This window comes from Hypomesus nipponensis, chromosome 14 (genome assembly GCF_054491055.1).
Source record: "Hypomesus nipponensis isolate SF chromosome 14, ASM5449105v1, whole genome shotgun sequence".
Taxonomy (NCBI): domain Eukaryota; kingdom Metazoa; phylum Chordata; class Actinopteri; order Osmeriformes; family Osmeridae; genus Hypomesus; species Hypomesus nipponensis.
The window spans coordinates 21,800,001-21,826,664 of record NC_140374.1 but is presented as its reverse complement, the minus strand read 5'-3'; the positions used below and the strand labels follow the sequence as shown (position 1 = coordinate 21,826,664).

General features: G+C 46.0%; 4 protein-coding genes across 9 annotated transcripts in view; 1 reads left to right on the top strand and 3 right to left on the bottom strand.

Moving 5' to 3' along the window:
- Positions 1-2: 2 nt before the first annotated feature.
- Positions 3-3,013, bottom strand: hsd17b2 (hydroxysteroid (17-beta) dehydrogenase 2). The gene is made up of 7 exons (XM_084671900.1): positions 2,988-3,013; positions 2,734-2,831; positions 2,198-2,324; positions 1,969-2,054; positions 1,589-1,774; positions 1,107-1,244; positions 3-922 (listed from the first exon to the last, which is right to left on the bottom strand). Exons 1-7 carry the CDS (start codon positions 3,011-3,013, stop codon positions 552-554), a joined length of 1,032 nt encoding a protein of 343 aa, XP_084528026.1. The 3' UTR covers positions 3-551.
- Positions 3,014-3,894: 881 nt separating this feature from the next.
- gpia (glucose-6-phosphate isomerase a) lies at positions 3,895-12,789 on the bottom strand. The gene is made up of 18 exons (XM_084671235.1): positions 12,422-12,789; positions 11,216-11,306; positions 10,279-10,347; positions 9,545-9,664; positions 9,038-9,121; positions 8,593-8,739; positions 8,247-8,318; positions 8,045-8,089; positions 7,897-7,950; positions 7,329-7,389; positions 7,008-7,051; positions 6,427-6,579; positions 6,101-6,230; positions 5,761-5,837; positions 5,409-5,537; positions 5,141-5,216; positions 4,432-4,498; positions 3,895-4,354 (listed from the first exon to the last, which is right to left on the bottom strand). Exons 1-18 carry the CDS (start codon positions 12,538-12,540, stop codon positions 4,231-4,233), a joined length of 1,662 nt encoding a protein of 553 aa, XP_084527361.1. The 5' UTR covers positions 12,541-12,789; the 3' UTR covers positions 3,895-4,230.
- A 201-nt stretch (positions 12,790-12,990) lies between these two features.
- On the bottom strand, positions 12,991-20,691 carry lsm14aa (LSM14A mRNA processing body assembly factor a). Of its 5 annotated transcripts, none has more exons than XM_084671237.1 (10): positions 20,388-20,691; positions 19,252-19,415; positions 18,829-19,012; positions 18,000-18,311; positions 17,696-17,776; positions 17,039-17,218; positions 16,662-16,851; positions 16,510-16,548; positions 16,033-16,273; positions 12,991-15,689 (listed from the first exon to the last, which is right to left on the bottom strand). In XM_084671237.1, exons 1-10 carry the CDS (start codon positions 20,506-20,508, stop codon positions 15,669-15,671), a joined length of 1,533 nt encoding a protein of 510 aa, XP_084527363.1. In that variant the 5' UTR covers positions 20,509-20,691; the 3' UTR covers positions 12,991-15,668. The 5 variants fall into 5 exon arrangements, with proteins under 5 accessions (XP_084527363.1, XP_084527362.1, XP_084527364.1 ...); XM_084671236.1 differs by having other exon boundaries at positions 12,991-15,692; positions 20,388-20,690; XM_084671238.1 differs by having other exon boundaries at positions 12,991-15,692; positions 18,856-19,012; positions 20,388-20,690.
- Positions 20,692-20,986: 295 nt separating this feature from the next.
- Positions 20,987-26,664, top strand: part of LOC146259192 (transcription initiation factor TFIID subunit 4-like) — a 10,770-nt gene continuing 5,092 nt past the window's right edge. The window contains exons 1-9 of one of the 2 annotated variants that reach the window (XM_084672960.1): positions 20,987-22,186; positions 22,415-22,578; positions 22,970-23,185; positions 23,473-23,595; positions 23,701-23,790; positions 24,287-24,487; positions 25,111-25,186; positions 25,305-25,416; positions 25,939-26,108. In XM_084672960.1, coding sequence (XP_084529086.1) covers positions 21,007-22,186; positions 22,415-22,578; positions 22,970-23,185; positions 23,473-23,595; positions 23,701-23,790; positions 24,287-24,487; positions 25,111-25,186; positions 25,305-25,416; positions 25,939-26,108 — 2,332 coding nt within the window. In that variant the 5' untranslated portion in view covers positions 20,987-21,006. Of the gene's footprint in view, positions 22,187-22,414; positions 22,579-22,966; positions 23,186-23,472; positions 23,596-23,700; positions 23,791-24,286; positions 24,488-25,110; positions 25,187-25,304; positions 25,417-25,938; positions 26,109-26,664 lie in introns of both variants that reach the window. The other variant, XM_084672959.1, reaches the window with a different exon arrangement.

Here is a 26,664-nt window from a genome sequence, read left to right as displayed (position 1 = left end):
TATGCAAGGTGCATTGTATTTATTTGAGCAGTATAACAACCTTATAACATGAACACAAGTGTGATTCCAAAAAAGACACTGCCCAGTTTGTAGGTTTGGCTAATCTATGCTTCTACATGAGAGGAATTCATCAGGCACTTCAGGTACATTTGAATAATCTGAGAACTGTTTTGGAATGAGTGGAGAACTGACCTAGGATGGAAATTACAACCTTATAAATTACAGTACCTTAGAGTAAGTCAAGATGGACCAAATATCTCAACGGAGGAAGACATTTAGGCACTGCACACATGTTTACATTACAACCAAATTTACACATTCAGATTTAGATGTCATGTTGAAGGAAGATATCTGTAGACAAATCTAAAAAGGTACACACAATGCATTATTTGTTTTCTTGAGCTAATTTAGATTGACCAGCTATACCAAGTCTAATGCACAGCTCTGAAGAACGTGGAGATTATAATCTTGAAAGCATTACCTTGCTGGACTGAGAATTACCTGCATCCTGTTGCCTTACTTGTCTAACAGGAAGTGGATCTCAGCATAGGTCATGAAATCTCTGAATTCATTGAGCACACGTTCTTTTGTAACCCACGTGGAGTGTAACAGCCATCAAACTGAAACAAGCTTGTGATGATGGCATCGTACAGCTTGGTGGGACAGTGGCGGTGCAGGAAGGGAATGAGCCAGCCACATTGTCCAGGGGAGTAGAGGGCTCTGGGTGCCCGAGACATCAGGGCATGGCACAGGACATCCAGCACAGGACCCAGGTCCTCTTCTGACCTCTTGACCATGCTGGCGAAGCAGTTCTGTAAAGACGAGACGTAATCTTCTCCATAGACCTCCCTGGCATCATTTGAGAGATTTGTGAGGATCTCCTCTTGGCATCGATTCCACTCTTCACTGCTCCCAAATATACCTGTTCACCAAATGTGTTGTTCATTGAATGATATAATACAAGTTTTCTGTGGTACAACAGGTACACTAGGTCTACACTTCATTCAAGTAACACTGGGACAGCTCAATGCTAGAGCATTTAGCTGGAGAGGTTCAAGGTTCAAATCCCCCCGTCATTTTAATAAAAGCATCTTCTAATAACTTACATGTTCTGAATCCTGCTGGTTGGACTATGGCTACTTGAATCCCCCATCTGGACAGTTCTAGTCTCATTACTCCACTGAAGCGGATAAGCGCAGCCTTGGAAGCAGCATACGCAGCAAACCACGGGATCGGCACGTCTCCTGAGACAACAGAAACAAAATATACAACAACAAATTAAATGTGACCTGTGGTCATCAAACACTTATCTAAGGATGGGCATCTCAATTGCAAGTAAGGGTGTGTTCAGAAAGATGAAAAGGCCAACATTTTCTAGAATAAGTACCAGTCCAGAACAAATCCAGTTGGTTCATAATCCCAGTCCACACTCAGTATTATACCTTGTAGATGCAAAACCCCACTTTTAAACACAAGTGTGGTGAAGTTACAGTCCATTTTAGACGCTTTTATCCAAAGTAACATACAAATGGTGCGTACAGCACAAGTTCAAGCAGTCTTTTTTTGTGAGCCACTAAGGTTGTTTCACCTGCCATGCTGCAGACGTTAACCACACGTCCTCTGGATCTCCTGAGCAGGGGGAGGAACACCTGACACACATCCACTGCTCCCAGGAAGTTGACAGCCAGACACTGTCTGTACACTCTGAGAGGCAAGATCTCCCCGTCTGCTACATATCCCAGGATCCCTGCGTTGTTCACCACGCCCCAGAGCCCTGTCAGTCAGAAGAGACGTGAGACCCTCCCAGTGTTTGAGAGGCCAGAAGAAGGGTTACATAATCAGCTTTAATAGTTTCCCCAGAGTAAGCCAACCCTACACAATAACCAGCATAACATGAAGATAACATATGGAATTATACAATCATGTCTGAGCTCTGTCATTCTTTGAGGTAACCTGACAGCACTTCACCAGTTTCTCCAACGTGGGAACAGATGTATCGATGAGCTTGTTGGATCTGCTCGTGGTCCGTCACGTCCAGCTGAAGAACATGCAGCTTCCCCCAGCCCCCCCAGTCCCCATAGCGCCCCCACCCCTGGACCCCCCACCACCCCCAGCCCCCTCACCCCCCCCAGCCCCCCCAGCACCCTCACCCCACCCAGCCCCACCAGCTCCCCCACCCCAGGGCCCCCCACCCCAGGACCCCCCACCATGCCTCCGCAGCTCCACAGCTCCTGGACTGTGCACATCCAGGACTCCGGCAAAGACAGTCACTCCCTCGTCATACAGCTTCTTAGCTAGAGCGTGACCAAAACCTGTGTCACTCCCTGATATAAAAACAACGGTTAGAACACGTGACTGTTTACTGTGCAACTTGTAGCTTTAAGGAGACAAAATGACAGTGCACACGTTGATCAGTATTTGTGTATCTGATTGGGTAAACACATTCATAAGTTCCATGCCAAATGGGTGACTTGAAACATGTAAATTTTCCAATACATTTAGACGTTCGTTAGACTAACAGTCATGCCTGGTGTGGACATTCCAACTGTTGTTACTACGTGATGGATTGACATGAGGCAATACTGGTAGACTGTTGGTTCACTGTGGTGGCAAGGGAAAAGTAACATTTCCACGATGAAATGCTCTCCAGTGACAAAATGCATGAGTTCTAAACCTACTAGACAATCAGTGTTTCTGTGTGTTGAGACCCTGTGGCATCATGTGTTCACCCACCTGTAATCAGCACTGATCTCCCACACATCTCCAGCATCTCCCCCTTCCTGCCGAGCACGACGTAACTCCACCAGAGGACCCAGACCAGCAGCAGGAGACTACAGTAGCCCGGAAGGGTCAAAAAGCACAGAGGCCCTGCAAGGACCCAAACAAGTCCAAGGCCCCAGTGACTTCCCCTGGGATGGCCTTTCATTTTACACACCATGGTCCCAATGTTCACAGCCGAGAACAAGGCTTAGAGACCAGACGCACACCAGGAGTTGTCTTCAGTTCTGTCCATTCTTGCCTGACACTCAACTAGTCGGCTGTTTCCTTCAGATCAGCGCGTTATCTGAGTTCATTCTGGGTTCATATCTGGCATGCTGAACTCTTTGAATGTCTGTTGTTGGTTACGTTAGGTCGCGACCCTGCTATGTGCACGCTGCCTGTATCCTCTACACTGAAAAGCAGAGTACTTCAGGTGACCCTTTCAAGATACGACTGACTCCGCCCACATGGAAGCCACCAATCAACAGACGCGTTTGAGTTCATGTGGAAACAGGTGCGTCTGGTCTTGCCCGGAACCTGTTCCATTCTGTCTCAGACACTGTACCAAGCGCCCGCTACAGTAAAACTATCTGGTCCTATTATGTATCCTTTGGCACCCTTCAGGAAAAAATCCCAATGGTTTTTATCATCGTATCAGCAGGGGCAACTGCAGGTCTCTGCATCTTATCCGCCTCCCTGCTGGCAGGCTGGCAGCGTGACCTGGAGACCAGCCTGGACATGAGTTGGGTACAACCACAGGGTGTCGTGACGATGCCATTCAACACTGCTTGTATCTGTCAGATGGCTGAGCGGTGAGGGAGTCAGACTAGTAATCAGAAGGTTGCTGGATCGATTTCCCCGCCGTGCCAAATGACATTGTGTCCTTGGGCAAGGCACTTCACCCTACTTGCCTTGGGGGTAATGTCCCTGTACTTACTGTAAGTCGCTCTGGATAAGAGCGTCTGCTAAATGACTAAATGTAGAGTTTACGTTTGTTTTGACAGTTTGCCCATTTGGATAAAATAATTCCAGGGTTCATGACTTTAAAAAAAAAACTGTTTCTATTTTCACTTGTGAATGTGTGAAATCATTTCTTTCAAACCTTATCTTGAAGAACACACACACCCCTTGGTATAAAGTGACAATTATGACATTTATTGGTAAGTCAGTGCCAACTAGGTTTAAAGTGAAGGTTGGGGTGCAAAGACACCTATAGTAGTATCTGCACATTGAAGGTTAGTTTAGCTTCTGCCTGAAATGATCCGTTGTATAATCCATCATCAGGTTACACATCTACATAATACCATCTCACCACGCACAAGAAACACTCAAATAAACAGATTGGTGATCACAAAACATAAAGTGCTGGTTCTGGTAGGGTGATGGGCCTATGTGGGGAAGACATGATGGTGTAGTTCAGCCAATGGATTCTCATAGGGTTCAAAGGTCATGGATGAGGAAGTGGGAGGTTCAGGCAGAGTTCTTCTTGAGGAAGTTGATGAGCCCGTTGGTGGAGGAGTCGTGGGAGTGGACCTCAGAGTTGTCCTGCAGCTCAGGTTCGATCTGCTTGGCCAGTTGCTTCCCCAGCTCAACACTGCAGAATATTAAATTGCAGTCAGAACACACACCCTGTTTGTCATTCTGCCAACTGGGTAAATAAGAATCACTTACCCCCATTGGTCATAGCTGTTAATGTCCCACACTACTCCCTGAACAAATATCTTGTGCTCGTACATGGCTGAAAAACACAGAGGAAGGCTTAGATATGTCCCAACATCCCCTGCAGGTACGCGCTTCTGTCTGGATCATCTGTGTATTTTCAGAACACGCTGATCAAGTACTGCTTGTTCCGTCTGCTCCCACAGACTCACAGTGGAAAGCAGTAGGAAGAGTATACACAAAACATACAGTATGATTAACGTGATTATATTCAGCCTGTAGCAAGTCATGCATCAGTCCGCATGTAGCCTTAACACATAATATACTCAACACTGTCTAAAATAACCCGAGCCCCCCCTCCCCCACCCGAGCCCCCCCCCCTCCTCCACCCGAGCCCCCCCCTCCTCCACCCGAGCCCCCCCTCCCCCACCCGAGCCCCCCCCTCCTCCACCCGAGCCCCCCTCTCCTCCACCCGAGCCCCCCCCTCCTCCACCCGAGCCCCCCTCTCCTCCTCCACCCGAGCCCCCCCCTCCTCCTCCACCCGAGCCCCCCCCTCCTCCTCCACCCGAGCCCCCCCTCCTCCTCCACCCGAGCCCCCCCCTCCTCCTCCACCCGAGCCCCCCCCTCCTCCTCCACCCGAGCACTCTCCTCCACCTGAGCCCTCTTCTCCACCTGAGCAGGCTAGGGCCTTGAGGCCCCATGGCCAGTGCTGGGTACTCACCAACCAGGGCTCCCAGCATGAAGGGAGACAGCTTCTTAAAGACGATAGAGTTACTGGGCTTGTTCCCTTGGAATACCTTTCATTGTTGTAAAAGACAAAAGAAACGAATTAGCGTTTTTCCATTTTAAGGACAATTATGCATTCATAGTACAAATTGAACTGTTAAAGTTAAAAAAAAACAGTTAAACTAATTAAACTAAACTTCTGTTCACTTTAAAACTAATGCCATTTGTCACTCAGACAGTGCATAGACAGTGGATCCACTTACTTTATGAGGCAGCAGCTTCTCCAGGGCCGGTCCTGCCAGGCCAGAGGCCTGCAGCTCCTTCTTGGCCTCAGCAGAGGTCTTCCCTTTCATCAGGGCCTCTGTCTGAGCCAGGAAATTAGCCATGAGAATCTAGAGGGTGGAACAGGAATGCATACATCACAAGGTGAGTCATATTACAGATAATCCTTTAAGATTGGTCTGACAGATGTAATAAAGCCAAAGGGCTGCAGTTTATCTGTGGGAACAACTCAAACTAGATATCAAGTTTGTGTTGATTTAGCAGGAACTGTTGTTTTGATGAAGTAAGAATGAGCAAGCCAGGCTAGTTTAAGGACGGACGTTATTGCCCTACCTTGTGATGCAGGTTGTTTCGGATGGGGTGCTGTGACTGGGCAGGAATGAGGAAGTCAGCAGGAATCATACGGGTGCCTGTTGGGAATCAAAATACTGTCCGTTAAATCATAACACAAAATGCTTCCCTATCATCTTATAGTCCTAGCAGATTTAATATCCAGGTAAAAATACTGCAAAAAAAACCCATGGGTGGTTTGGTAGTAATCTCCGCAGAGGATTGGCAATTTTATTCTGCAATGTGAAGTTGTGACAACTGCATTTCTACACATTATGATTTTGACAGCACACAAACTGTACTAACCACTTCCCTTTCCACATGTGCTATGAGGATATGATACCTTGGTGGATCAGCTGGTAAAAGGCATGCTGCCCATTGGTTCCTGGCTCTCCCCACACGATTGGTCCAGTATGGTAGTTAACACGGGCGCCATCTTTAGTGATGTACTTCCCGTTGGACTCCATGTCACCCTGTGACACGTGACAGTCATGGCATGATTCAAGTGTACACACTACTGATTAAAGCATTACAAATGAAGTAATAACAAAGAAACAAGATTGACTACAAACTGTATTTAAAACCTCCAGCCTAAACAGCCCCTCACCCCCTATAATCCCAGCAGATGGTATCTTCTGGCCCTTGCCTGTACGTGATTGGTTAACTGACCTGTTGGAAGTAGGCAGCAAAGCGGTGCATGTACTGGTCGTAGGGCAGCATGGCGTGGGTCTCAGCCTGGAAGAAGTTGATGTACCAGACGCCCAGCATGGCCAGCAGCACTGGGACGTTGTGCTCCAGGGGGGCGCTGCGGAAGTGATCGTCCTGGAGAACCAACACAGATGAGGGGGAATGAGTTTAGCTCAGTGGGAGCGCTCATGAGGTCCCAGGTTCAAATCCCTCCAGTACATAGCCTACACCTTAAGTTATTACAGGTGAGTAAGTCTATGGGGCAAAAAAAGTTTACCCTTAAACGTTGAAAAGGTTGGGAAAAAAAGTAAAAAATAAAAATACTTTTGGAAAAGTTCCACATTTTCCAAAAAAGGTTTCCAAAAAAACATGAAACTTTGTTGTGAAAACGTTTTGAAAGATTAATCTTTGGGGGAGCAAATGGCGCTCTCAAGCTTCCATAAGCACTAGTGGGACCTGCCATCTACATCAATATTGAAGTGCTCTGTGGGTGTTACAGGAAGTGATGTCGTGCTCCCTGTCCCATGGCTGTTGGAAGTTTAGTAGATACAAAAGGTGCTCACCATCCAGTGAGCTCCAGAGAGAAGCCGTTCAAAGTTGTCAAAGCCTGCAGGATGAGGAAGCAGAGACAGGAGTCAGGAGGAACCGAGGGCATATAAACAACAGAATCACAAGTCATGTCTACATGCACCACCAGAAGTGTAAATATAGCTTTTCCATTCCTGAAAGCAGACAGCGTGCCTTTCCATCCAGCTAACAGGTGTGATGCATTCACCTTGTATTTTACTGCATTTGTAGTTTTCACTACTAGCTTGACCCTGTGTCAATTACCAAAGTGCACCGCAAGCAAAGGTCACAACCATTCCAGCAGGGCACAGACATACCTATGTGCAGTGCAATGGATAGACCAATGGCTGACCACAGTGAATAGCGTCCTCCAACCCACTGAGAATAAGCAAACATAACATCACTAAGTCAATAACAACACAGGCCAGGTCACATCCTTGCATCATCGTCAGGTTCAACAAAAAACGAAGGGGCCCATTTCAGTAAAAAGGATATAGTGCAAGTCTCAAACCAAGAAGTCTCATTTACAACACTGGTGGTTGGGTGTCAAAAGCCTTCAATGTGTGGCATGATTAATTCAGAGGGTTTGAATGGAGAAGTTTGGAAACAAGCAGCATTGTTCCACTAAACGGCTGCATTCCAACTTGCTTTTCAAATGCTGCAAATGCCACAGAGGGAACAAGGCAAGCCACTTCATAAATATATTTCTATTGCAGATATTTTAATATATTAGCAAGGTATCGTGCAGCATGCAGTGGTATGGCTTTCATACAAGTCAGAACACATGATTTTAAAACTCCAGCACGAGGCTTCACAACGTTTAAAGAAGGTACTGTCATTCCTAGTCGGTCAGAATATCCCTCAGAAAGCCCAGTGAATACTCACATCCCAGAATTCAAACATGTTGTTTGTATCAATGCCAAAGTCCTTCACTTTGGGCTGGAAAGAAAGCAAGGACAAGTTAATATTAGTAATATTCGTGTTGATTACCTGGCTTTATTAGGGAGATCACCAATTTAAAATGGCTACTTACTGCATTTGTGGAAAGCGCCACAAAGTGCTTGGCCACAGCAGATTGCTGTGAATAAATCATAATGTGACATTCAGACACTGCAGAAACAAACTCAGCCAATGATCTGAACCTATTGAGTCATTTTGAGGATTGGCTGTTTGAGGATTGGCTGTGAGCAAAACATGGTCCAACCTATTGGATGTCAGGAGACCAGTCTACTCACGTCATTGGCTGTCTTGAGGAGCCACTCCCTGGCAGACTCAGCGTTGGTGATGGTCTCCTGGGTGGTAAATGTCTGAGAGAGAAAATGGCAAACGTATGAGACCAGACCAGCAGGACCACGGCACCTGACCCCAAAACACTCAAACTACATTCACTGCTAGGCTGCACCACTGCTGGTTGGAAATTCATATACAAGCTTCAATTGCAACATTCTATATTTAGAGTTTGAAAAAAAGAAAAAAAAAAAAAATCTAATTTGGCCAGAGATTAAGCCCAGTTGAGATCAGCGTATCCACGGCAACAAGTATGTGTGTGGCGTCTACGTCAAGACTATGTATCTCACACACCTTTGAGGCGATGATGAAGAGAGTGGTCTCTGCGTTGAGCTTGGCCAGGGTCTTGGCCATGTGCGTGCCGTCGATGTTGGAGACAAACCAAACATTGGGCCCGCCTTCGGAGTATGGCTTCAGGGCCTCCGTTACCATCAGGGGACCCTGGGGCGGAGGAGCACACGTTCACATAGCTTTGATGCATCTGTCAACCATGCTGATAGCATTAGCGTGCTGTTGTTATATACACCAGCATGGTGTTAGCATTAGCGTGCTGTTGTTATATACACCAGCATGGTGTTAGCATTAGCAAGCTCAAAAGGAATAGTACAGCTATGGGCTCCACATGACTCACCCACTCATATATGCACATGAGTCATCCAGCACACAGAGAATAGTAGCTAGCTAATATAATTCCTCTGAGCCTACTGCCAGCGTCACATTAGAAACAGCAGAAACTCACCAGGTCAGAGCCACCGATCCCAATGTTGACGACATCAGTGATGGCCTTCCCGCTGAAACCCTTCCACTCTCCACTGCGGACTTTCTGCGATACCAAAAAAAAAATGTTTTAGTTTGGACCCGTAGTTTTTTCTTCCCCCCTCAAAACACAGTTGAAAGCGAGTTATTTAGATGGTGCACACGTGCAGTTGCCCCTACTATACTTCTTGTCCTTGATTAAGTTTCCTTAAGCACTCCGTTTGTGCCACTTTGGATTAAAAGTATTCTAAACTACAAAATACTGGAATCAGGAAATCAGATATAACACTTTTTCCCATAATTTAAGATGAATAACCCCATTAATTCACAAGTCTTAATGAGATAATGGGTCTCCTGTCCTGCTCCTTCCCAGTGAGCCCTCTCCTGAGCTTACGCTTCCAGATCATCTTGTGAAATATGTATGAAGGGACAGAATGTTTATATGCCTGTATAGATACAACCCTGGGATCTGTGCTGGAGTCCAACTCACATGACAGAAGGCCTTCATCTTGTCCAGAACCCTGTTGACCTCTGGCATGACGTCGCTTCCGTCTACGAGGATGGGAGCATTGGAACGATTACGCAGCGCAATATGGAGCACAGCCCGGCCCTGCACACACACACATTTAGATGTAGTCATTTAGCAGACGCTCTTATCCAGAGCGACTTACAGTAAGTACAGGGACATTCCCCCCGAGGGGTGAAGTGCCTTGCCCAAGCACACAACATAATTTGGCACGGCCGGGAATCGAACTTGTAACCTTCTGATTACTATCCCGATTCCCTAACCAGTCAGCCATCTGACGGTGTATCGTGGATGTCTGTTTGCATACAACATTTATGCTGTAAAATGAACCAATTACCTCCTACTATAATGTGTGAATGAGTAGCCTAGTCTACTCTATAAATGTGCCATGTCATTGAGGAAGTAGGTGTTTGTTACAAAGCGGCAGGCATTGCGTAATGAATAGTGTAACGAGAGGAAGGAGAAACATGCGGAAAGACTTGCAATACTACCGACCTCAATAAACCAGTAGACAGAAGTGTTTAGTCATAGTGGGCTGGGGAAGTTAGACTCACACACTAATGACTATTCATTACTAGAACCTGGCAGTGTTTGCCATTAAAGCTTTCAAAACATTAGCTTGTCTGACAAATTGTGATGTTCTACAACATGTTACACCAGCACTTCTAAAAATATAATTTTTATTTGTGGTCAGCTACCTCAGTGAAGTTGATCTTTTCTCCTGAGAACATTTTTTCTCTTGCGTCCTCCACTCCCCTCGACTTGGCCTGGAAACAGAAATCAATAATCAGTTGACCAAAAAAAATATATATATAAAAACAAATATATATATATATATATATTTTTTTTTTTTTTTTAATATTATTTTATATATATTTTTTTTTTTTTTTTTTTTATGTTATATTATTATTTTTTTATAGCTGGCTGAACTTTTACAGTTTCATCAAGACCATGTGAACAGATTATGACCAAACAGAACTGTCTTTAGCTAGCCTCGTCTTCCTCCTCAAGAAGGAAGCACAATGCTCTGTTGTGTGTTTAAATTACCACACTCCCAGACCGTCTGGAAAAAAGATATAGTAGCAACACTGAACCATGAAGATACAGGGATGCCAAGGCTTCTTTGTTAGAACAGTTGTGTCTTTAAACAGCGACCATAAACAGGTTAAGTGAAATTGATTGACTTTATGTTTATATTTTGAAGTGAACCATCATATTAACATACTAACAAAAGCCATTTAATGAATGGTGCCAAGTAGGTTAATTATAAAACAAGCACTAGTTTACTCAGCAGTTAAATACATATGTTTAGTAAACAGATGCCACCCATCAACATCTGGTACACAATTGGCCTAATAATCAGTTATCCAGGTAGGACTTAACAAGGTACTTAAATAGACCTATGAGGAGATGAGCTTAAGGTTGATTAACACTGACAGCTGAAGTCTTAGACAACCCATGCTGAGTAGTCAACCTACAAATGGCGGTTCAGAAGCGTTAAATGTTAGTATTTTTCTCATCTTTTGCCCATTCAGGGCAGGTTTGGAATGATAGAAGTTAGTGAGTTGTGTGGATAACAAAAGATCCTGGTCTAGAGTACAGGGACAGGTGTGGAATTAAAAATATGCTTTATACCATTGCCAGAAGCATCTGCATGACTTCCTCATTAATGAGATTCTTGGAGTAATCCAGCAGAATTTCTCCATCGTCTGTCTCAAGGGTTGTGCTAAAAGAGAAATAAGATTATCAACCATGAATCACAACTCAGAATGTCATAATAATGTACTATAAAAAATGCAATTAATGATATATATATATATATATATATATATATAATTTCATCAATATGATTTGTAGGTGTTGCATGTAATACGCAGACATAGTGCATAGTTAGCTTACCTACTGCATCCAAACTACAGGATGGAGAAAGTAGCCTACACCATGTTTCACGAACAGCAGCCTTCAATGCTTATGGGCGTAGCTGTTGCCACCTCTATTACATTAGCTTTATCATACCCGTTTTAGATCAGTAGTGTTATCACAGCTACAGCTAGTAATATAAATCTTTGTTACATGGATTCATTTCATGCAACAATGGGGTCGTGCTTCTTGTGCTAGCTTGGTTCCTGAGAGCAAGGTGTTGCGCTGTCACGCCCATACGATGTGCAGAGCAGCACGTATGTCGGAAGGATGAGTCAAATGCGAAACACACATTATCCACACTGGTGTAGTGTTTGTAAGGCTGCCAGGGTCAGCACAAGCTTTCGCATACATGGTGCATTCCTACAAAACAGGCTTCGTCTGTAAAATCCTGAACGTGAAGGCAGATCCCTAATTTAAGTTAACATGCAAACTGGCTAGCTAATATGACTGGGCCCAAAGCTTGTGGGCTAGCAGCTATGGCTAATGCCTTTGACAACAATCCTGCGTCTACTGAAAGACAGCGAGTAATTAAATGTATGAGCAATCGAATTGCGATCTAATTCTGAAATGTAAAGTGAGTGTTGGAAATATTTACATTGCAGACTGATGAGAATGATAACCAGTCAATATCTAACAATGACCTTGCACACTCATACTGCCGGTATAGAGCAACCCCTAGCATATCAAGTCAATGGAAAATTACATCATGCCCGTATAAACCAAACATTAAAAATAAAAGTACCCATATTTTAAATTATAAAGCAAACCAACCAATTTCAACAGGCTGCAAGAGCAGCAGTCTACATATCTGTACTTTGAACCCCAAAAAAAAGGTACTTAGGCCTATTTCTGGTATCACAGATAAACATTGTTAAACGCCAACATGCCTATGTCTACTTTGCACTTATTTTTGCTCACCTGAATTTGCTGAATCTAGCCTCGTCGGCATCAAACATGCTCCTCATATTGAGATTTCCTGCCTTTGATTTGTACCATTGTTCAAGTTTCTGGTAGTTTGGATCATTTGCTAGTCCCATGGTGATGGTTTAATTGAAAAGTGGTCCCCTTGAAGTGTCCAGGCGCGTGTGAAAGACCTGTTCTGTTGTAGCGGAATGAAAAGGAGAGTTCGGTGCGAGTAGGAAGTGAGTGGATGGTTCCCCTCAAACAGTAGATTCATCTAGGCCACTCCTGCTCTATGACATCAATTGGTCTCCTCCCTCTTTGATGACACAACATGGAGTAAATTGAAATCTCTCAACACAAATACACAACAAGATGACGTAACCACTGATTACTTTCAAGTGACAACCAACAACCAATAAAGTGATGTTATCCGATTTCAATTCAATGTCCTGATCCTAATTGAAAATGTACCCGGTTTGCACAACTACAGAATGAGTAAAAATGAGGTAATACATAAAATATCTGCTCAAGAGAACTGGACTGGCGGCACAGAAGAGACGAAACAAAGATCAAAACACAGAAAGTAATGAACAACGTTTTATTTTTATGCTGCGAATAAAAACCCCAGTCTGCCGAGGCGCACCTATGAGTGACGTCATGCTGGGTGGGTTTAGAGACACAACACGTAGTTACGACTCCAGACTGTTCGGAACATCAACCATCAGAAAACAACGAAAAACATGACCTTGTTCTGTAGAGAGAGTGTGTGTGTTCGATGCTCCAACTACCGCAAGACGATACAGTCCGTTATTGCATCATCATCCCTGTAGTTTGCCTGTCCTGATTTTGGTGGATTCTGACTGGCAAGACCATCATGCAGTGCTCGGTGCATTTCTGACAACACAGTCGAAACTTTGTGGCGTAGGGGTAAAGGGCAAGTATTCCACTAGGCACATGATACCCACCCACTTATGTCCTTGTAACACCCCCTCACGCATTTTAAATTGGTTTTGACAAATAAATTGAGAAAGCGTAGTTGCGACATGACAAAAACTATTGAGCAAGACAAAAAATGCGACAGGGCACTAATCCTGTTAAACTGAGTCTGTCTAAACTTTATCAGAACACTACCAAGATAGGTTATCTACTTCATGTAAAATTAGTTTCAGACTGGGAAAACGGTCACACATTTATTTCTGTGCCATAATGCAAAAGAATAGCTAGATCATTCAAAAATAAATTTAACATGTCCTTTTAACTTGGTGCCTGTTTTAGTAGTCAGTTTAATTTTAAAATAAACTTTATTTTTATAAGGACCACCTAGTTCAAACAACGTCCACATTATATTTTACACTGCAGTGAGCACTACATTGCCCAAGTTTCATATTTCCAATATACGTAAATGTACTGACCAACATTTGGTACTACCAGCATCTCAATGGTGACCCTAGTTATTCTGTAGCATTAAGGCACTACAGGAGTAATTACGCATATTTCCTGAGAACACTGAAGTACTTTGCTGTCTTTTACAGTCATCCCTTCATTTGCACACAAAGTAAGGCTGTAATTTTTTCAAAGCCAAACGCACACATCTGTAGAATCCATGTTAAGGAAACAGTATTCCAGGAATCCAAGAGGTCAAACTGAAAACGTGTCCATACAGTCAGCAGGGGGCACCGTACCGGGACAAGATTAACGTAGTCATCAACAACTGTACTGGAATACAATCTCAGGATTTACAGATTTACAGAGGACACCACTTTATAAAACAACTTTGAACATTGTAAAAGTGCAACTGTGTACATTTCCTGCAAGATCCAAATCAATATTTTAAGTACTTCAATCATGCAGATTGGCATCTGACAATATTCAGTGAAAGTTCATAATGTACATGTCAAACTTTTGCCAATTCCGCCTGATCATTCATATCTTAAAAACATAAACCTCAGTGTATTGCTAAGTAAGGGCTAATTTGCTGAACTCAAAGCTATTTAATTCAAAACATTTTGTATGACTAATTACATTGACATCACTTAGCAAGCTATGAACCTTTCTGCAGTGCCATGGACCAGTTAGTGGCATCAAATGGTGTTTGGTTATTTTGGAATTTGCTAAATCATACATTGATCATGAAGTGAATGGCTTTGTTAGTTTATGCTGTACTATAAAAGGGAGTCAGGGGGTTGGAACACGTTTCTATTTCATGTCAGAATGGGTGCTGAACTATACTGAAATATGATGGTATTTTGTGTCCACAGCATAAAAGCACAAAAAAAAAACCCATTATGCTCACATCTTAAATAGCTTTCTCACCAGGCCGCTAACATAGTGCAGCCCTTCTCGACTGGCCCATTAGCCAAGAAGTATGTAGATGAAGTGTTTAGTTAGTCCACATAGGTCAACTGTAGCAAACAGCAGCATCTTACACTATTCACATTACCAGTAGCCCTTAAGTACAGGGCAGAAGCCTATACAATATATGAAGGACATCACTAATCCTATGAGCCTTTACCCATCTGAATCCCAATACCTAGTTATGCAACTAGAACAGAACTACAATACAGAACTAGAAGCCCACGAGTCAACATCTGACATCCCCCCCTCTACACTTCAATGAAGAATGTCATGGCAACCAGATGGATCCCTATTGGTTAGAAACCACATGAGCGTGAGGACAGACAGACAATAAGGGATGAACAAGATACGAAAAAAAAAAAAAAAAAAAAAAGGCAAAGTACCGCTATTTGAGAAGTGGGGGTATCTAGCTAGATAGTATGTTAAGAAGTGTAGTACAAAAATACACAGCAGAAAGCTGTGATTGAGACCGCAGACTATTTTGGTGCCAACATACAGAGTATATCCCAAAAATAAAGCTATGTCATTAATCATCACAGTGGGATAGCAGGCCCTTGTCACCCAACAGAATATTATCAAAAACAAGTTTAGGAATGGGTGGGTAGGTGGGGGGGGGGGGAACTGAAAAGAAAAAAATACTGTCATCCCTATGAAATATGATCTTTATACACAATGTCAGCCACCTTGAAATAGTTTGTAGAGAGATCTTGACATTGTGACGGATTGCATCGTTTCCATTATTGAAGGATATGGATAAGAAGTTGCATTCAAGCAGTCTACCCCAGTGCTGGTGACAAATATACAGCTAGTACACAATCTTCATTCTTTTAGTCAAAAAGGGAGCAACCAAAACAAATTTTATAGCGCAAGTTGTTGCACCTGTCCTTGGATCTTTCTTCCAGCTGCCCTACGCAGCCACCTTGTTGTCCTTCTGGAGAAAAGGGAAGATGAGAGACACCACAGACCGGAGATCATTCTTCTTTTCACTAGGATCTCTGCACACTTAAAACATGTTTAAGTACTAAGCTCCTTGACCGTGATACACAAAACAAGGGAAATCCTTTTGTACTACATCCAGTTTTAAATGACAAGAAAGAACTGAATTTTTAACCACTTACCAAGAAAAGAAATGTAGTACCATTAATATTTCTGTATTTTTTTTGTGCCAGAAGTGACTAACCATGCCTTCTCTTCCTTGTAGGGAAAAACAGAGAGAGTATTCCTGTGGTTGATGCGTGGAGAGACTGAACCTGGAAAATGAAATTATTTACCCTGTACTCTGAGAAGTCGGCGAACTCCCGTCCTCCCTGGCTGCCCCGGTATCCTCCCCTGTAGCCACCTCCTCCATGCGGCGGCCCAAACGACCCCCTGCTAGCTGAGCGGCCTCTGCCCCCGCGGTAGCCCATCCCGCCGCGGCCCCGGTAGCCACCACGGCCTCGGTTCTGGCGCAGGGGGATGCCGAATGTTTCTGCGTTCATCCGTCTCTCCTCGGCCCAGGTCTGCCTCCGTTCCCTTGGACACAGAGCTTAGCGTTAGCTTAGCGTGAGGTTAGCGTTAGCTTAGCGTGAGCTTAGCGTGAGCTTAGCGTGGGGCTAAAACTCTTAGCCTGTGGCTACAAATACTGGAAAAGACCCACTGTACAAGTATGAACAGATTTCAGGATGGAAAGCTCTACTGAGAAACCCAGCAGTCAAATTGTTTACTGTTGTATTGTAAGAGATCAAATATGAGAAGCCAGCAAAACAAACCTTGGGAAGCCAGTGTTTCCAGCCCTTTCAGCTGCTTTCCTACAAAACACAACAGGAAATCATGAGTGAGGGTCTCTTCACAAGCCAACACATGTATTCCTCAACCAAATTCAATGCAAATGTGTGTAAAGGCAGATGTAGATAGGAGGTACCTGGTATCGTCGCAGGAGATGTTGTCAAAGAAGGACTTGGACTTGTCGTAGTAAACGTTGCCTCCCAGACTGTCTCCTGTTCCTCCTCCTCCTTCCTCCTCTGCGTTCCCCTCGCTGTTCTGGGTCTCCACCCCCGAGTCGCCCTTGTCCTCGCCGTTCAACGCATTCTCAGGCTTCTCCGTTTTCTCATCTAGGAGAAGAAAAAAAAAAAAAGAAAAAAAAAGAGAAATCTGTTGAATATGGACTTCCATCATCCGTCAATGCCTACATAAAACTCCTCAAAAGACATAAAAATTTAAAACAGCAGTAAATGAGAGAAGTATCCGGTCTGACCTCCGGTGTGACTATGCAGACAGAGGCGCTGGTTTGTTGGTTACCTTTCAGTTTCAGCTTGCTCTGGAACTCTCTGTCTATGTCCTCCTTGTTGAACTGGGCATTGGCACTCTCAAAGTCAAAGTCCTTCTCGAACTTCATGGGCCCATCTCGGCGCACGTTGAACCGGCCCCTTCCGCGGTGCCCGCCTCCACGGCCTCGCCGGTTGCCGGGGGCAGCGGCAGCTGAGAGCAGAGGATGGGTTAGTGACCTACAGAAAATGGTTCTCAACACTAAAAGTTGAATCAACACCACAATAAACAACCGATGGCCAAAAGTAAACAAACTGAAGTAATTATGATGCAGATGTCTAATGGCAATGGAACAAAGCACATAAATACCTACATATAAACACTTAACTATGCTGTTTAACACCAAACAGTTAATCTTGTCCAGTAATAGTAACTTACATGTAACAGAACTCTAATATCATTGTTTACGCATCAAGATGTCGAGTCCACACACACAAAAATAGATTTATGAAATATACTGGTAGAATGCTGTTAAACATCACTTACAGCAGGTCAATATGCGCTAATTAAATGAAAACACTCATAAAAGGGACAAGCTGTGCAGCTTAAAAGATGAGTTGTGAGCTTGAAAGAAGTCACACAGCATGCAGTCTACATGGGCATGGGATGGATGGGGGTTGGGGGCTTAACCTGCGGGCCTCTTAGTGGCATCTCTGCCTTCACCCCGGGATTGCTCAGACCCTGGTCTGGGTGCCTTCTGGCCTTCAGTGCCTGGAATGGTACAATCCTTTAGTACTCAGGAACACCTCTTTGTTTTGTGTGTGTGTGTGTGGGGGGGGGGGTCCCCAATAACCCAGCACATTAAGCTGTAACACATCTATTGCTCGTAGGAACAATTGCAAACACTGCAGGAAACTATTAAAATACTCTTGTGATTCTCTCTGAGTAGTTTGGTTAAAAACACACACTCACACGACGTGTCAGAGGGTCTCACCTGAGGAGCTGAAGATCGAGTGGATGAGCCCCGCTGTGGCAGCCCTGTCTGCGGAGATGTTGTGAGAGGCGGGGGCGTTGCGGGGCGCGGGCCAGCCCTGGGTGCTGCGACCTCCCCTGGCAGGCTCACCCCTCCTCAGGTCCGGCCCCTCCAGGTGCTGGACCCTGGGACCGGCGCTGGCAGCAGCTGGGGGCGGGGCGGTACGGCTGGGGGCTGGGCTCCGACGGGTCAAGCCAGGCGCTGGAGCGGCTACGGACGGTGTTGCCTGGACAGCCTGGTCCAGGGTGGGATCCAGGGAAGGGCTGGAGCGACCTGGGGGAGACGCACAGCTCAGACCCACAACAGGAAATGCACAGTTTGGAGCCAAACTCAAATCACACAGATTCACTCAACTGGATCATCCATTACAACTGATTTCAATGATGTGTCGATATCAAATTTGAAACTCTACAATGCTTGAGCCGTAAAGCTCAAGCAACCCCTGAGAATACTAATGTGATTTTCAAGCAGGTCGTTTACTGGAGCATGCGGTTATTGAAGGACTTATTCAAACTGTGGTCCTTTGGAAAATGAATAAATGGTGCAGAAAGAGAAATGTGGAGAACCTTCTCACGTGGTGGCCATGCGGCGTGGAGACACCCTGTAGATGGCCTTAACAGTGTTGAGATCTGTCGGTCACTGCCCTGGTCCACGCCCAACCACTTCTCTCACCCTTCACAGTACCCCCAACCCTGTCTCTTCCCTGACGTATAGCCCTGTAAACACCCCCGCCGTGCCACACCAACCAAACCTCCTCCCTGACCACGTGCACCTCCCAGTCGCTTCTCACCATAAAGACCCGCGCTGCGGCTCTTACCGACACCGACGGCTCCAAACTGCGGGGAGACGAGGGGGCTGGTGGTGAACTGGCCGTATTGAGGCACCGGGGCCCGGTTGAACAGACCGTAGGACCCCCCCGGCTGGAAGGGTGGAGCGGGGGCAGCAGCAGGTGGTGGAGCTGAACCCAAGGAAGACTGGGGTGGAGAACAGGAGGGTCAGAGGTGAAAGGTTAGGATTGGTGCAGCACTTCGCTGAACCGTTTCCTGGAAGTATAAACCTAAATCATAGATTGATCTCCATCTTAACATCTACAAAATGCACACAAATCCTTACGTTTTCATAAACCTTATATATTATATAAATAGAAATGTGTCCTGGGAGGCCAGATGTGATCAAGCGGTTGACAGATGTGAGGATGTAGCGGAGGAGGCACCTGGACTATAGCAGGATCCTGGGGGTGAGAGCTTGTGGGTTTGGGGGGTTCACACACAGTGAGGTCCTTGATGTCGCTGCCTCTGAAGATGATGTACTCGAAGATCTCATCCCTGGGCGGGATGGGCCTGTCCGTGGGCCGGTCCTCTGTCCCAAATGAGCGAACTGCGGAGGTAGACATTAGCTCAGCTGTAGCCCATGAGTTCCGAAGGTTCACAGCAATGTGTGTGGTCATTTCTGGATGGAGCGTTGGTTTGTTGTTCAGCATCGGCATACGTTTCACATATAGGTTCAGTTTTGGACATGGCTTAGTCCTGCACTAAGCCTTTAAAATGCGGAAAGTGAATTTCTAAATTTCTGAAGGACTAGACTTAATCCATGTCTGGGAAACTGGGCTGTAAAGTTGGAGCATTTTGTTTAAGTATTACTACACAGCTGCGGCTACCTTGTGTTTACAGACAGACTGCATGCCAATACGTGGCTTCTTGAACAAAGATGCTAGGTAGCTTTCCCCATTCAATTCATATGGTGCGAGACAATCAGTGCTTGGCTTGAAATACGTGGGGTTCTTTCCATATAATTTTAACTGGATATATAAAGTTAGCAAACCGGCTTAATTTACTGTCAGTGGACTATGTTTTGCTAGCTAGCTAGGCATGCTTAAACTCTAGCTGCCGTGGTAACAGATGACTCGGACAACCTGGAAGGTAAGCTTGTGATCTCCCCCATTCAAACTTATAAATCGAGTTCACCAACCTTTATTACTAAAATGTACAGGCCAATATATATATATATATATCTACTTTTGACTGAGTATACATTTGTAAAACACATTATTTTGTTTCCCCGAATGGTTCCTATCTATGAATAGAGTGCGCTCTCTGACCACGTATGAGACGCTAGCTAGTCTATTTTAACTAGCTCTACTACTAGCTAACTTTAATGTACCCAACAAGTCAGTGCCTTCCAACTGGCAAACAAACAAGTAATATGGTCAACCTCAACAATACTGAATTTATGGCAGATCCATACAGACAGCTTGCTAGTAATTCGGACAACAGCTAGAGCAAAATGTAATTGCTAATTGACGTCTTGCTATCCTAATGGCTAGCTTGCTATCCAGCGCCAGTACTTTACCTTTCGCAAGTGCGACAGTAGAATTTTCGGTATCAATAGTGTAAAGGATCCCCTCGTAGCGAATCTCGGCCTTCGAGATTAGGCTGATTTTGCTACCGATATAGGGAGTTCCTCCACTCATTTTGTCTTTTTAGACTATGATCTTTCAAGAGCAAAAAAATCGGCGTTCTCCCTCCAAGCCGTAAATTAATTAGCAAAGAACCCCCAATTGCTTTCACTGTTTTTGAACCTCTCTGACTTGCTATTCTTGTTGCGACCACAATATGGCTACCTCATTTTCCATCGTCGTTCTTAACGCGGGATTAACGAGACATCATAATATCGCGCGATTTCGCCGAGCCTCGGAATAAAGAAAGCAATGGCATAGATTAAATATCTCCACACTGGTCACACGTTTTAACCCAAAGATAACAATTATACGAGCTTATTAACATGTATGTTCAATTCAATATCTTGATAAGATTTTAACTCAGCTAAAACGTTGATTTGATGCCAAAAAATGTACTTCTACATTCGAAGACATTTCTAGGGTATATATTTCTATGATGGAAAACACCACAATGCCTGCACGCATGCGTACATTCTAAAATACGATTTGCACAACGGTCTATCATCAAAGATGGCGGGAGCCTCCGACCCACTGGAGGACATGCTCTTCAATGAGGTAGATGAAAAAGCAGTTAGCGACCTAGTTGGCTCATTGGAATCACAACTTGGAAGTCAAAAAACTTCATCTGCACCATATTCCGAGGCAAAGAGAGAGGGGCCTTCGGGCGCTGTCAATCACTTCTCAGGGAAACTGCGTGACCAAGTGGGATCTCCGGAGCCACAACAAGGACATCCTAAAGCAGGGTTAAACGAGGAAACGAACGCCGATGAGGCGCAATCCAACAAGATTCTCACCTCTTCTACCTCTTCTATTTCTACCGGGGGTGTAATTAACGCTGGTACAAATTTACAAACACATGCAGCATCTCCCGCACCAGGATCTGCAACTTTACCTGCTCAGACAACCAGCTTCAACAGAGGGACTGTTTTGGGTCCTGCAGGGTCAACGGTAGTGGCTGCCCCAAACCCCAACATCACAACTGCAGCGGTTAGGACTGCTTCACCCGGATTACAGAGTTTGAACGGTAACACCGGACCCGTGAAGTTGGTGAACTCGCCTACCATCGCTGCCCAAGCCGGGCCTGGCGTATCTTTGGCCAACACTGTAATAAGTACTGTTAGTGCTGGAAGCTCCAATATAATAGTGTCCATGGCCTCGCAGCCTAATTTTCCTGTACCTCAAACAACCGTGGTTTCTCCCACTGTTGCGTTGCAACGGCATCCTAATCCAATCTCCAGTGTCGCACAGAACGGAATAGAGCCCAAAGTTTCACCTCTGATCACGCAGAGCGCAGGATCCCCAGGTCAGACCACCACATCTCAGGTCATGAACCCTAGCAACACAATCATGAGCCCCAACATGGTGGTGCAGAGCCAACCTGTGACTGGCAGCCCTGTGGTCCTCGCCAGCACTCCCCCGCCTGCTGTGCACTCCCCCATAAGCCAGGTGCAGAGCGCCGTGACCCCTGCCGTCACCCTGACCGCTGGGGTCAAGCCGGCGGTCAACGGAGTGGGCCAGCCCACCGTCACCATCATGAGGCCCCCAGGGCCAACCGTCATGGCAACCTCCATCCAGCAACAGAGGCCCGGGCTGGTGGCCAGTCCCGCAAGGGCTGTGGCCCCCCAGCTGGCTGCCAGACCCCCCCAGCAGACCACCATCCAGTTGCCTCCTGGCTTCACCATCCCTCCAGGTAAGGCTGCCACGCTTAGGAGCGGGATCTCCTGTCTGTGATACTAGGTAGAATAAGATGATCAGATTTCTAGCCTCACACTCACCTCCCCCCTCCCTGCTCCTGAGCATTAATAACAGGCCGACATTGACAGCGTGCCAAGGCGGGTCAACTGGTGACCGTCCTGTTGTTGTTACGAAGTAGCGATGTGATGTGTGGTACTGACTGCACCCCTGCTCATCCTGGCAGGCATGGTTCTGGTACGGACAGAGACAGGCCAGCTGGTGATGGTTCCCCAGCAGGTTCTGGCCCAGGCCCAGGCTAAGACCCAGGCCCAGGGGGTCACCAACATCTCCCCCAGGCCAGCCACCCCAACGTCTGGGGCCACCATCCGCGTGGCCGCCCCCAGTCAGGTATGGACATGCTTGTGATTGATGTTTGTGGACTGTTGTGTGGCTGGTTCTCTTCAGCCTCTGCTGAGAACCCTCACATCCACCAAGCAGGCAGGCAAACTGCTCCAGAAAAACACAATACACTACACATGTACAAGACACATTTACAATACACATGTCCTGTTTAACTTTTTTTTATTTTGTCTTTTAACTTTTCGCTGTTTAGTTACTTACTGTTTTGTGCTTGGATACATACTGAATTTGTCTCTGTTTGGTTGTATTGTAATGGTTTTGTTAAGTTTTAACAATATTTCTGTTTTTAGGGGTTGTGTTTTTGCTGTTGTTTTGTTAGTCTTGTGTCAGTGTAATGTTGTTGAGAGCAATGTTAACTTCTCTCCCGTTGGTCCAGAAGGCGGTAACCATGGCTCCTGTAACCATGGCTTCTGCTGGCGTGAAGATGGCTGCTCCCCAGAAGACCCAGACGGTCATCGCCGGGGGCCAGGTCGTCGCCGGGGGCCAGGTCGTTGCCGGGGGCCAGGTTGTTGCCGGGGGCCAAACCCTGGCCAAGCCGGCCGTCCGCCCCGCGCTGACACCCACCTCTGCTGCACCTGCTCCACCTCCCCCCCAGGTGGGTGGAGCGGCATGGACACTGTTCACAGCCACCTGGCTGAACACTCACTCTGTTCACACACAACCCTATACTTTATAACAGTTGAATTACTCTAACCCTTACCACTATACTGTATAAGTACCATGTGCTGGCTAACAGTTTAATTACTTGCTCTTTAAATGTTAAATGACATCTGGAAATGTAGTTGTGAAGAGTTTGGAAGACGATACTGACACTGGATAAGTCATGAGATCACTATCTCTAGGCAGGTCTGTCCTTGTGTGTAAAAGGTTTGTTCCTCACAGGAAATGATGGAAAACGTGAAGAAGTGCAAGAACTTCCTGGCCACGCTGATTAAGCTGGCGTCGCAGAACTCCCCGTCGCCCAACACCTCCAAGAACGTGAAGGGCTTGGTGCAGGATCTGCTGGTACAACTTCCTGGATTATTTTGAGAAATTCGATGATGTTTTGAAAGTGTGTGTTTGAGTGTCCTTACTAGTGCTTGTGTCTGTGTGTGTGTGCCATCCTCCCAGGACGCCAAGATTGAGCCAGAGGAGTTCACCACACGCCTGCAGGCTGACCTGAAGTCGTCCCCTCAACCCTACCTCATCCCCTTCCTCAAGGTGGGCTAACACCCCTAACCCTTCCTCATCCCTTACGTAAGGTGTGCTAACACCACTAACCCTTCCTCATCCCTTACGTAAGGTGGGCTAACTGCTGCTGTCTCCCTGTGTCATGGCTAAGCTAACTTTGTTAGCACACTCAGTTTAGCCTCATCTAAAACACTAATGCAGTGCCTGGCCTCGCAAGATCTATTGTTCCGTTGCTAAGTGCAGCTCAACATTTCGCTCAAAAATTATATATTTATTTGTCAGCAACCAGTCATCTAAACACCTTAACACTCTGCACTGCATGTTGTGAGCAGAACACCTGGTCAATTTAAGCTTCATGCAGTGCCCAGTCCTCAGTCATCAAGGACACACACACACACATTCCATCCTTTATAGCTAGATTACGTTTTCAAACGTCTAATCGTTAAATGTGTCAGTTTGGTTATGCCGATTTGAACAATTGAAACCATGTAATTCTCAGCATCAAATCTTGTTGTTTCCCTCACAGAAGAGCCTGCCTGCCCTGCGTCTGTCTCTGCTCAACAACCAGCAGTCTTTGGTGTCAGCCACGCAGGCTGCCGCCTCCTCCACAGTGATGGTGTCCTCCTCCCCAGGCCTCGCCACCTCCAGCGTCCGGGCGCGGCTGCCCACCTGTCCCGGCGTGGCCCCCCTCAGGACCGCAGGGGCCCTCGGAGCCTCGGCCAATCAGGTACTACTCAAATACACGGACTGATAACAGCCACTCACATCCCACGCTCTTCTATCTGCTAGTCTGGTCTGGTGCCCGTGAGGCACCCAGCGCTTCGTGTTTAGTGTGTAAGGAAAGGAGTGTTTGTGCTTCAAGTGTGTAATGGGATCGTTTTGTATAGATGTGGAAACAACGTGGTTATTTGCATGAGAAATGTATTTGTTCAAGGCAAGGCAAAGGCAAATATTTGTCAAATTCCTCTGCCGTGTCATCTCGTACATAAAATGGTCTGTTGTGGATTTTATAATGTTTCTCTTTCTGACAACAATATTTGCAGTTCCCATTTCACAGCAACACAGCTGCATATTAAACTAAATCATGACATCTTAGACTTGCTCTCTTTTCCTCCTTCTCCTCCTCTTCCTCCTCCTCCTCTTCCTCCTCTTCCTCCTCTTCCTCCTCCTCTTCCTCCTCCTCCTCCTCTTCCTCCTCTTCCTCCTCCTCTTCCTCCTTCTCCTCCTCCTCCTCCTCCTCCTCCTCCTCTTCCTCCTTCTCCTCCTTCCTCCTTCTCCTCCTCTTCCTCCTTCCTCCTCTTCCTCCTCTTCCTCCTCCTTCTCCTCCTCCTCTTCCTCCTCTTCCTCCAGGGCCTGAGGAGACCCGGGGTTCAGGGGGTCCAGACGCGGATGCCCATGGTCATCTCCCCGACGATACGGCCACAAGGTCCATTATTCCCTTCAACATCATCCCCTTCTATCATGGTCCATATCTCCATCTCTGTGCTCCATCATGTATGCAGATCACCGTGTTCATGAGTGCTGCTTCTGCCCTTCTCCTTCAGGTGCTGTGGCAAGAGGCGGAACCATTATCGCTAGCAGAAGTGCTATTGGCCTTTCTGCTCAGGCCACAGCCAATCAGAAGAAGCTGAGTGACCCTGGGGGAGGGACCTTCAGGTACTGTGATATAAACAGTGGCAGGACAAGAATGCTGCCGTTTTGAAAAATGTCTTCTTGTGCCAATTTCGTAAATTTTTCCTTTTGCCATCCCTTAATGTTTTTCACATAACGTCATGAAATGTGTGTGTAGTTGCACAAATCAACCACAAGAGTGCAATATCTCCCTCTTTTTGTCTAACTCACAGCTTGCATCACAACTGTGCAGTCTGTCTCAAGGTATTTTACCCTCCTGGTAAACGGCTCTTCTTGACTTGTAAGAGCACACAGAGCCCTGTCAACTTCTGTCCCTCTCGTGTCAAATCTAAAACCAACGTCACAAACTGTCACTCATGATGTGTGTTTACAAAATCTTGTTCCAAAACTCTGATGTGTGTGCGCAAGTCAGAATCTGAATTTGTTTGTTTTATTCGCCATGTAGGTTAACACAAACACGGAATTGTGGCCGGAAGGTGCAAACAATAAACATAAACGGATCACAATAAATATATATACTGTGTGTGTGTGTGTGTGCGCCTGCAGGGATGATGATGACATCAACGACGTAGCGTCCATGGCCGGGGTGAACCTGAACGAAGAGAACGCCCGTATCCTGGCAACCAGCTCTGAGCTGGTGGGGACCAAGATCCGCTCCTGCAAAGACGAGGCCTTCCTGCCCCCAGGCCTCCTGCACCGCCGCATCCTGGAGACCGGTATGCTGCCGCCGCTAGCGACCAGCTGCTAGCGACCAGCTGCTAGCGGCTAACTGCTAGCTTCACCATCTGATTTCACGAGACCAGCAACGACTCCAGAACTCTCAAGGCAGCTGCAAGCTAAATGTGGCTAGCAGCCTAACAAAGTCAACTCAAAACATAAAGAATATGCCTTGCGTCGTAAAAACAAGTGATCACACAAGTAATGAAGGCTCATGGGTAATAGGTCAGCCGGTCTCACCTGCCCAGCCTCCTCTGGGTCTTGTAACAGCTGTTTCTGTTGGAGGGTTATACATCAGGAACACCTTTTGGGGAAGTTCAATTAGTTTATAAATGTGCCGGCCAGGGTAAAACAAAGTTTAGACTGGAGTGTGGAAGCAGTATGTTCCCCACAGTGTAAACTCCAACACATGTAGATCAGAGAGCTCTCCAGAGAGCTCTCCAGAGAGCGCTCCTCACACGTCAGATCAGTGAACTCAGCCTCTCCTCTTCCCTCTCTTCTCCCTTTCCCTCCTGCTCTCTCTCTTCCTCTCTGTCTCCCCCTCTCTCTCCCTCT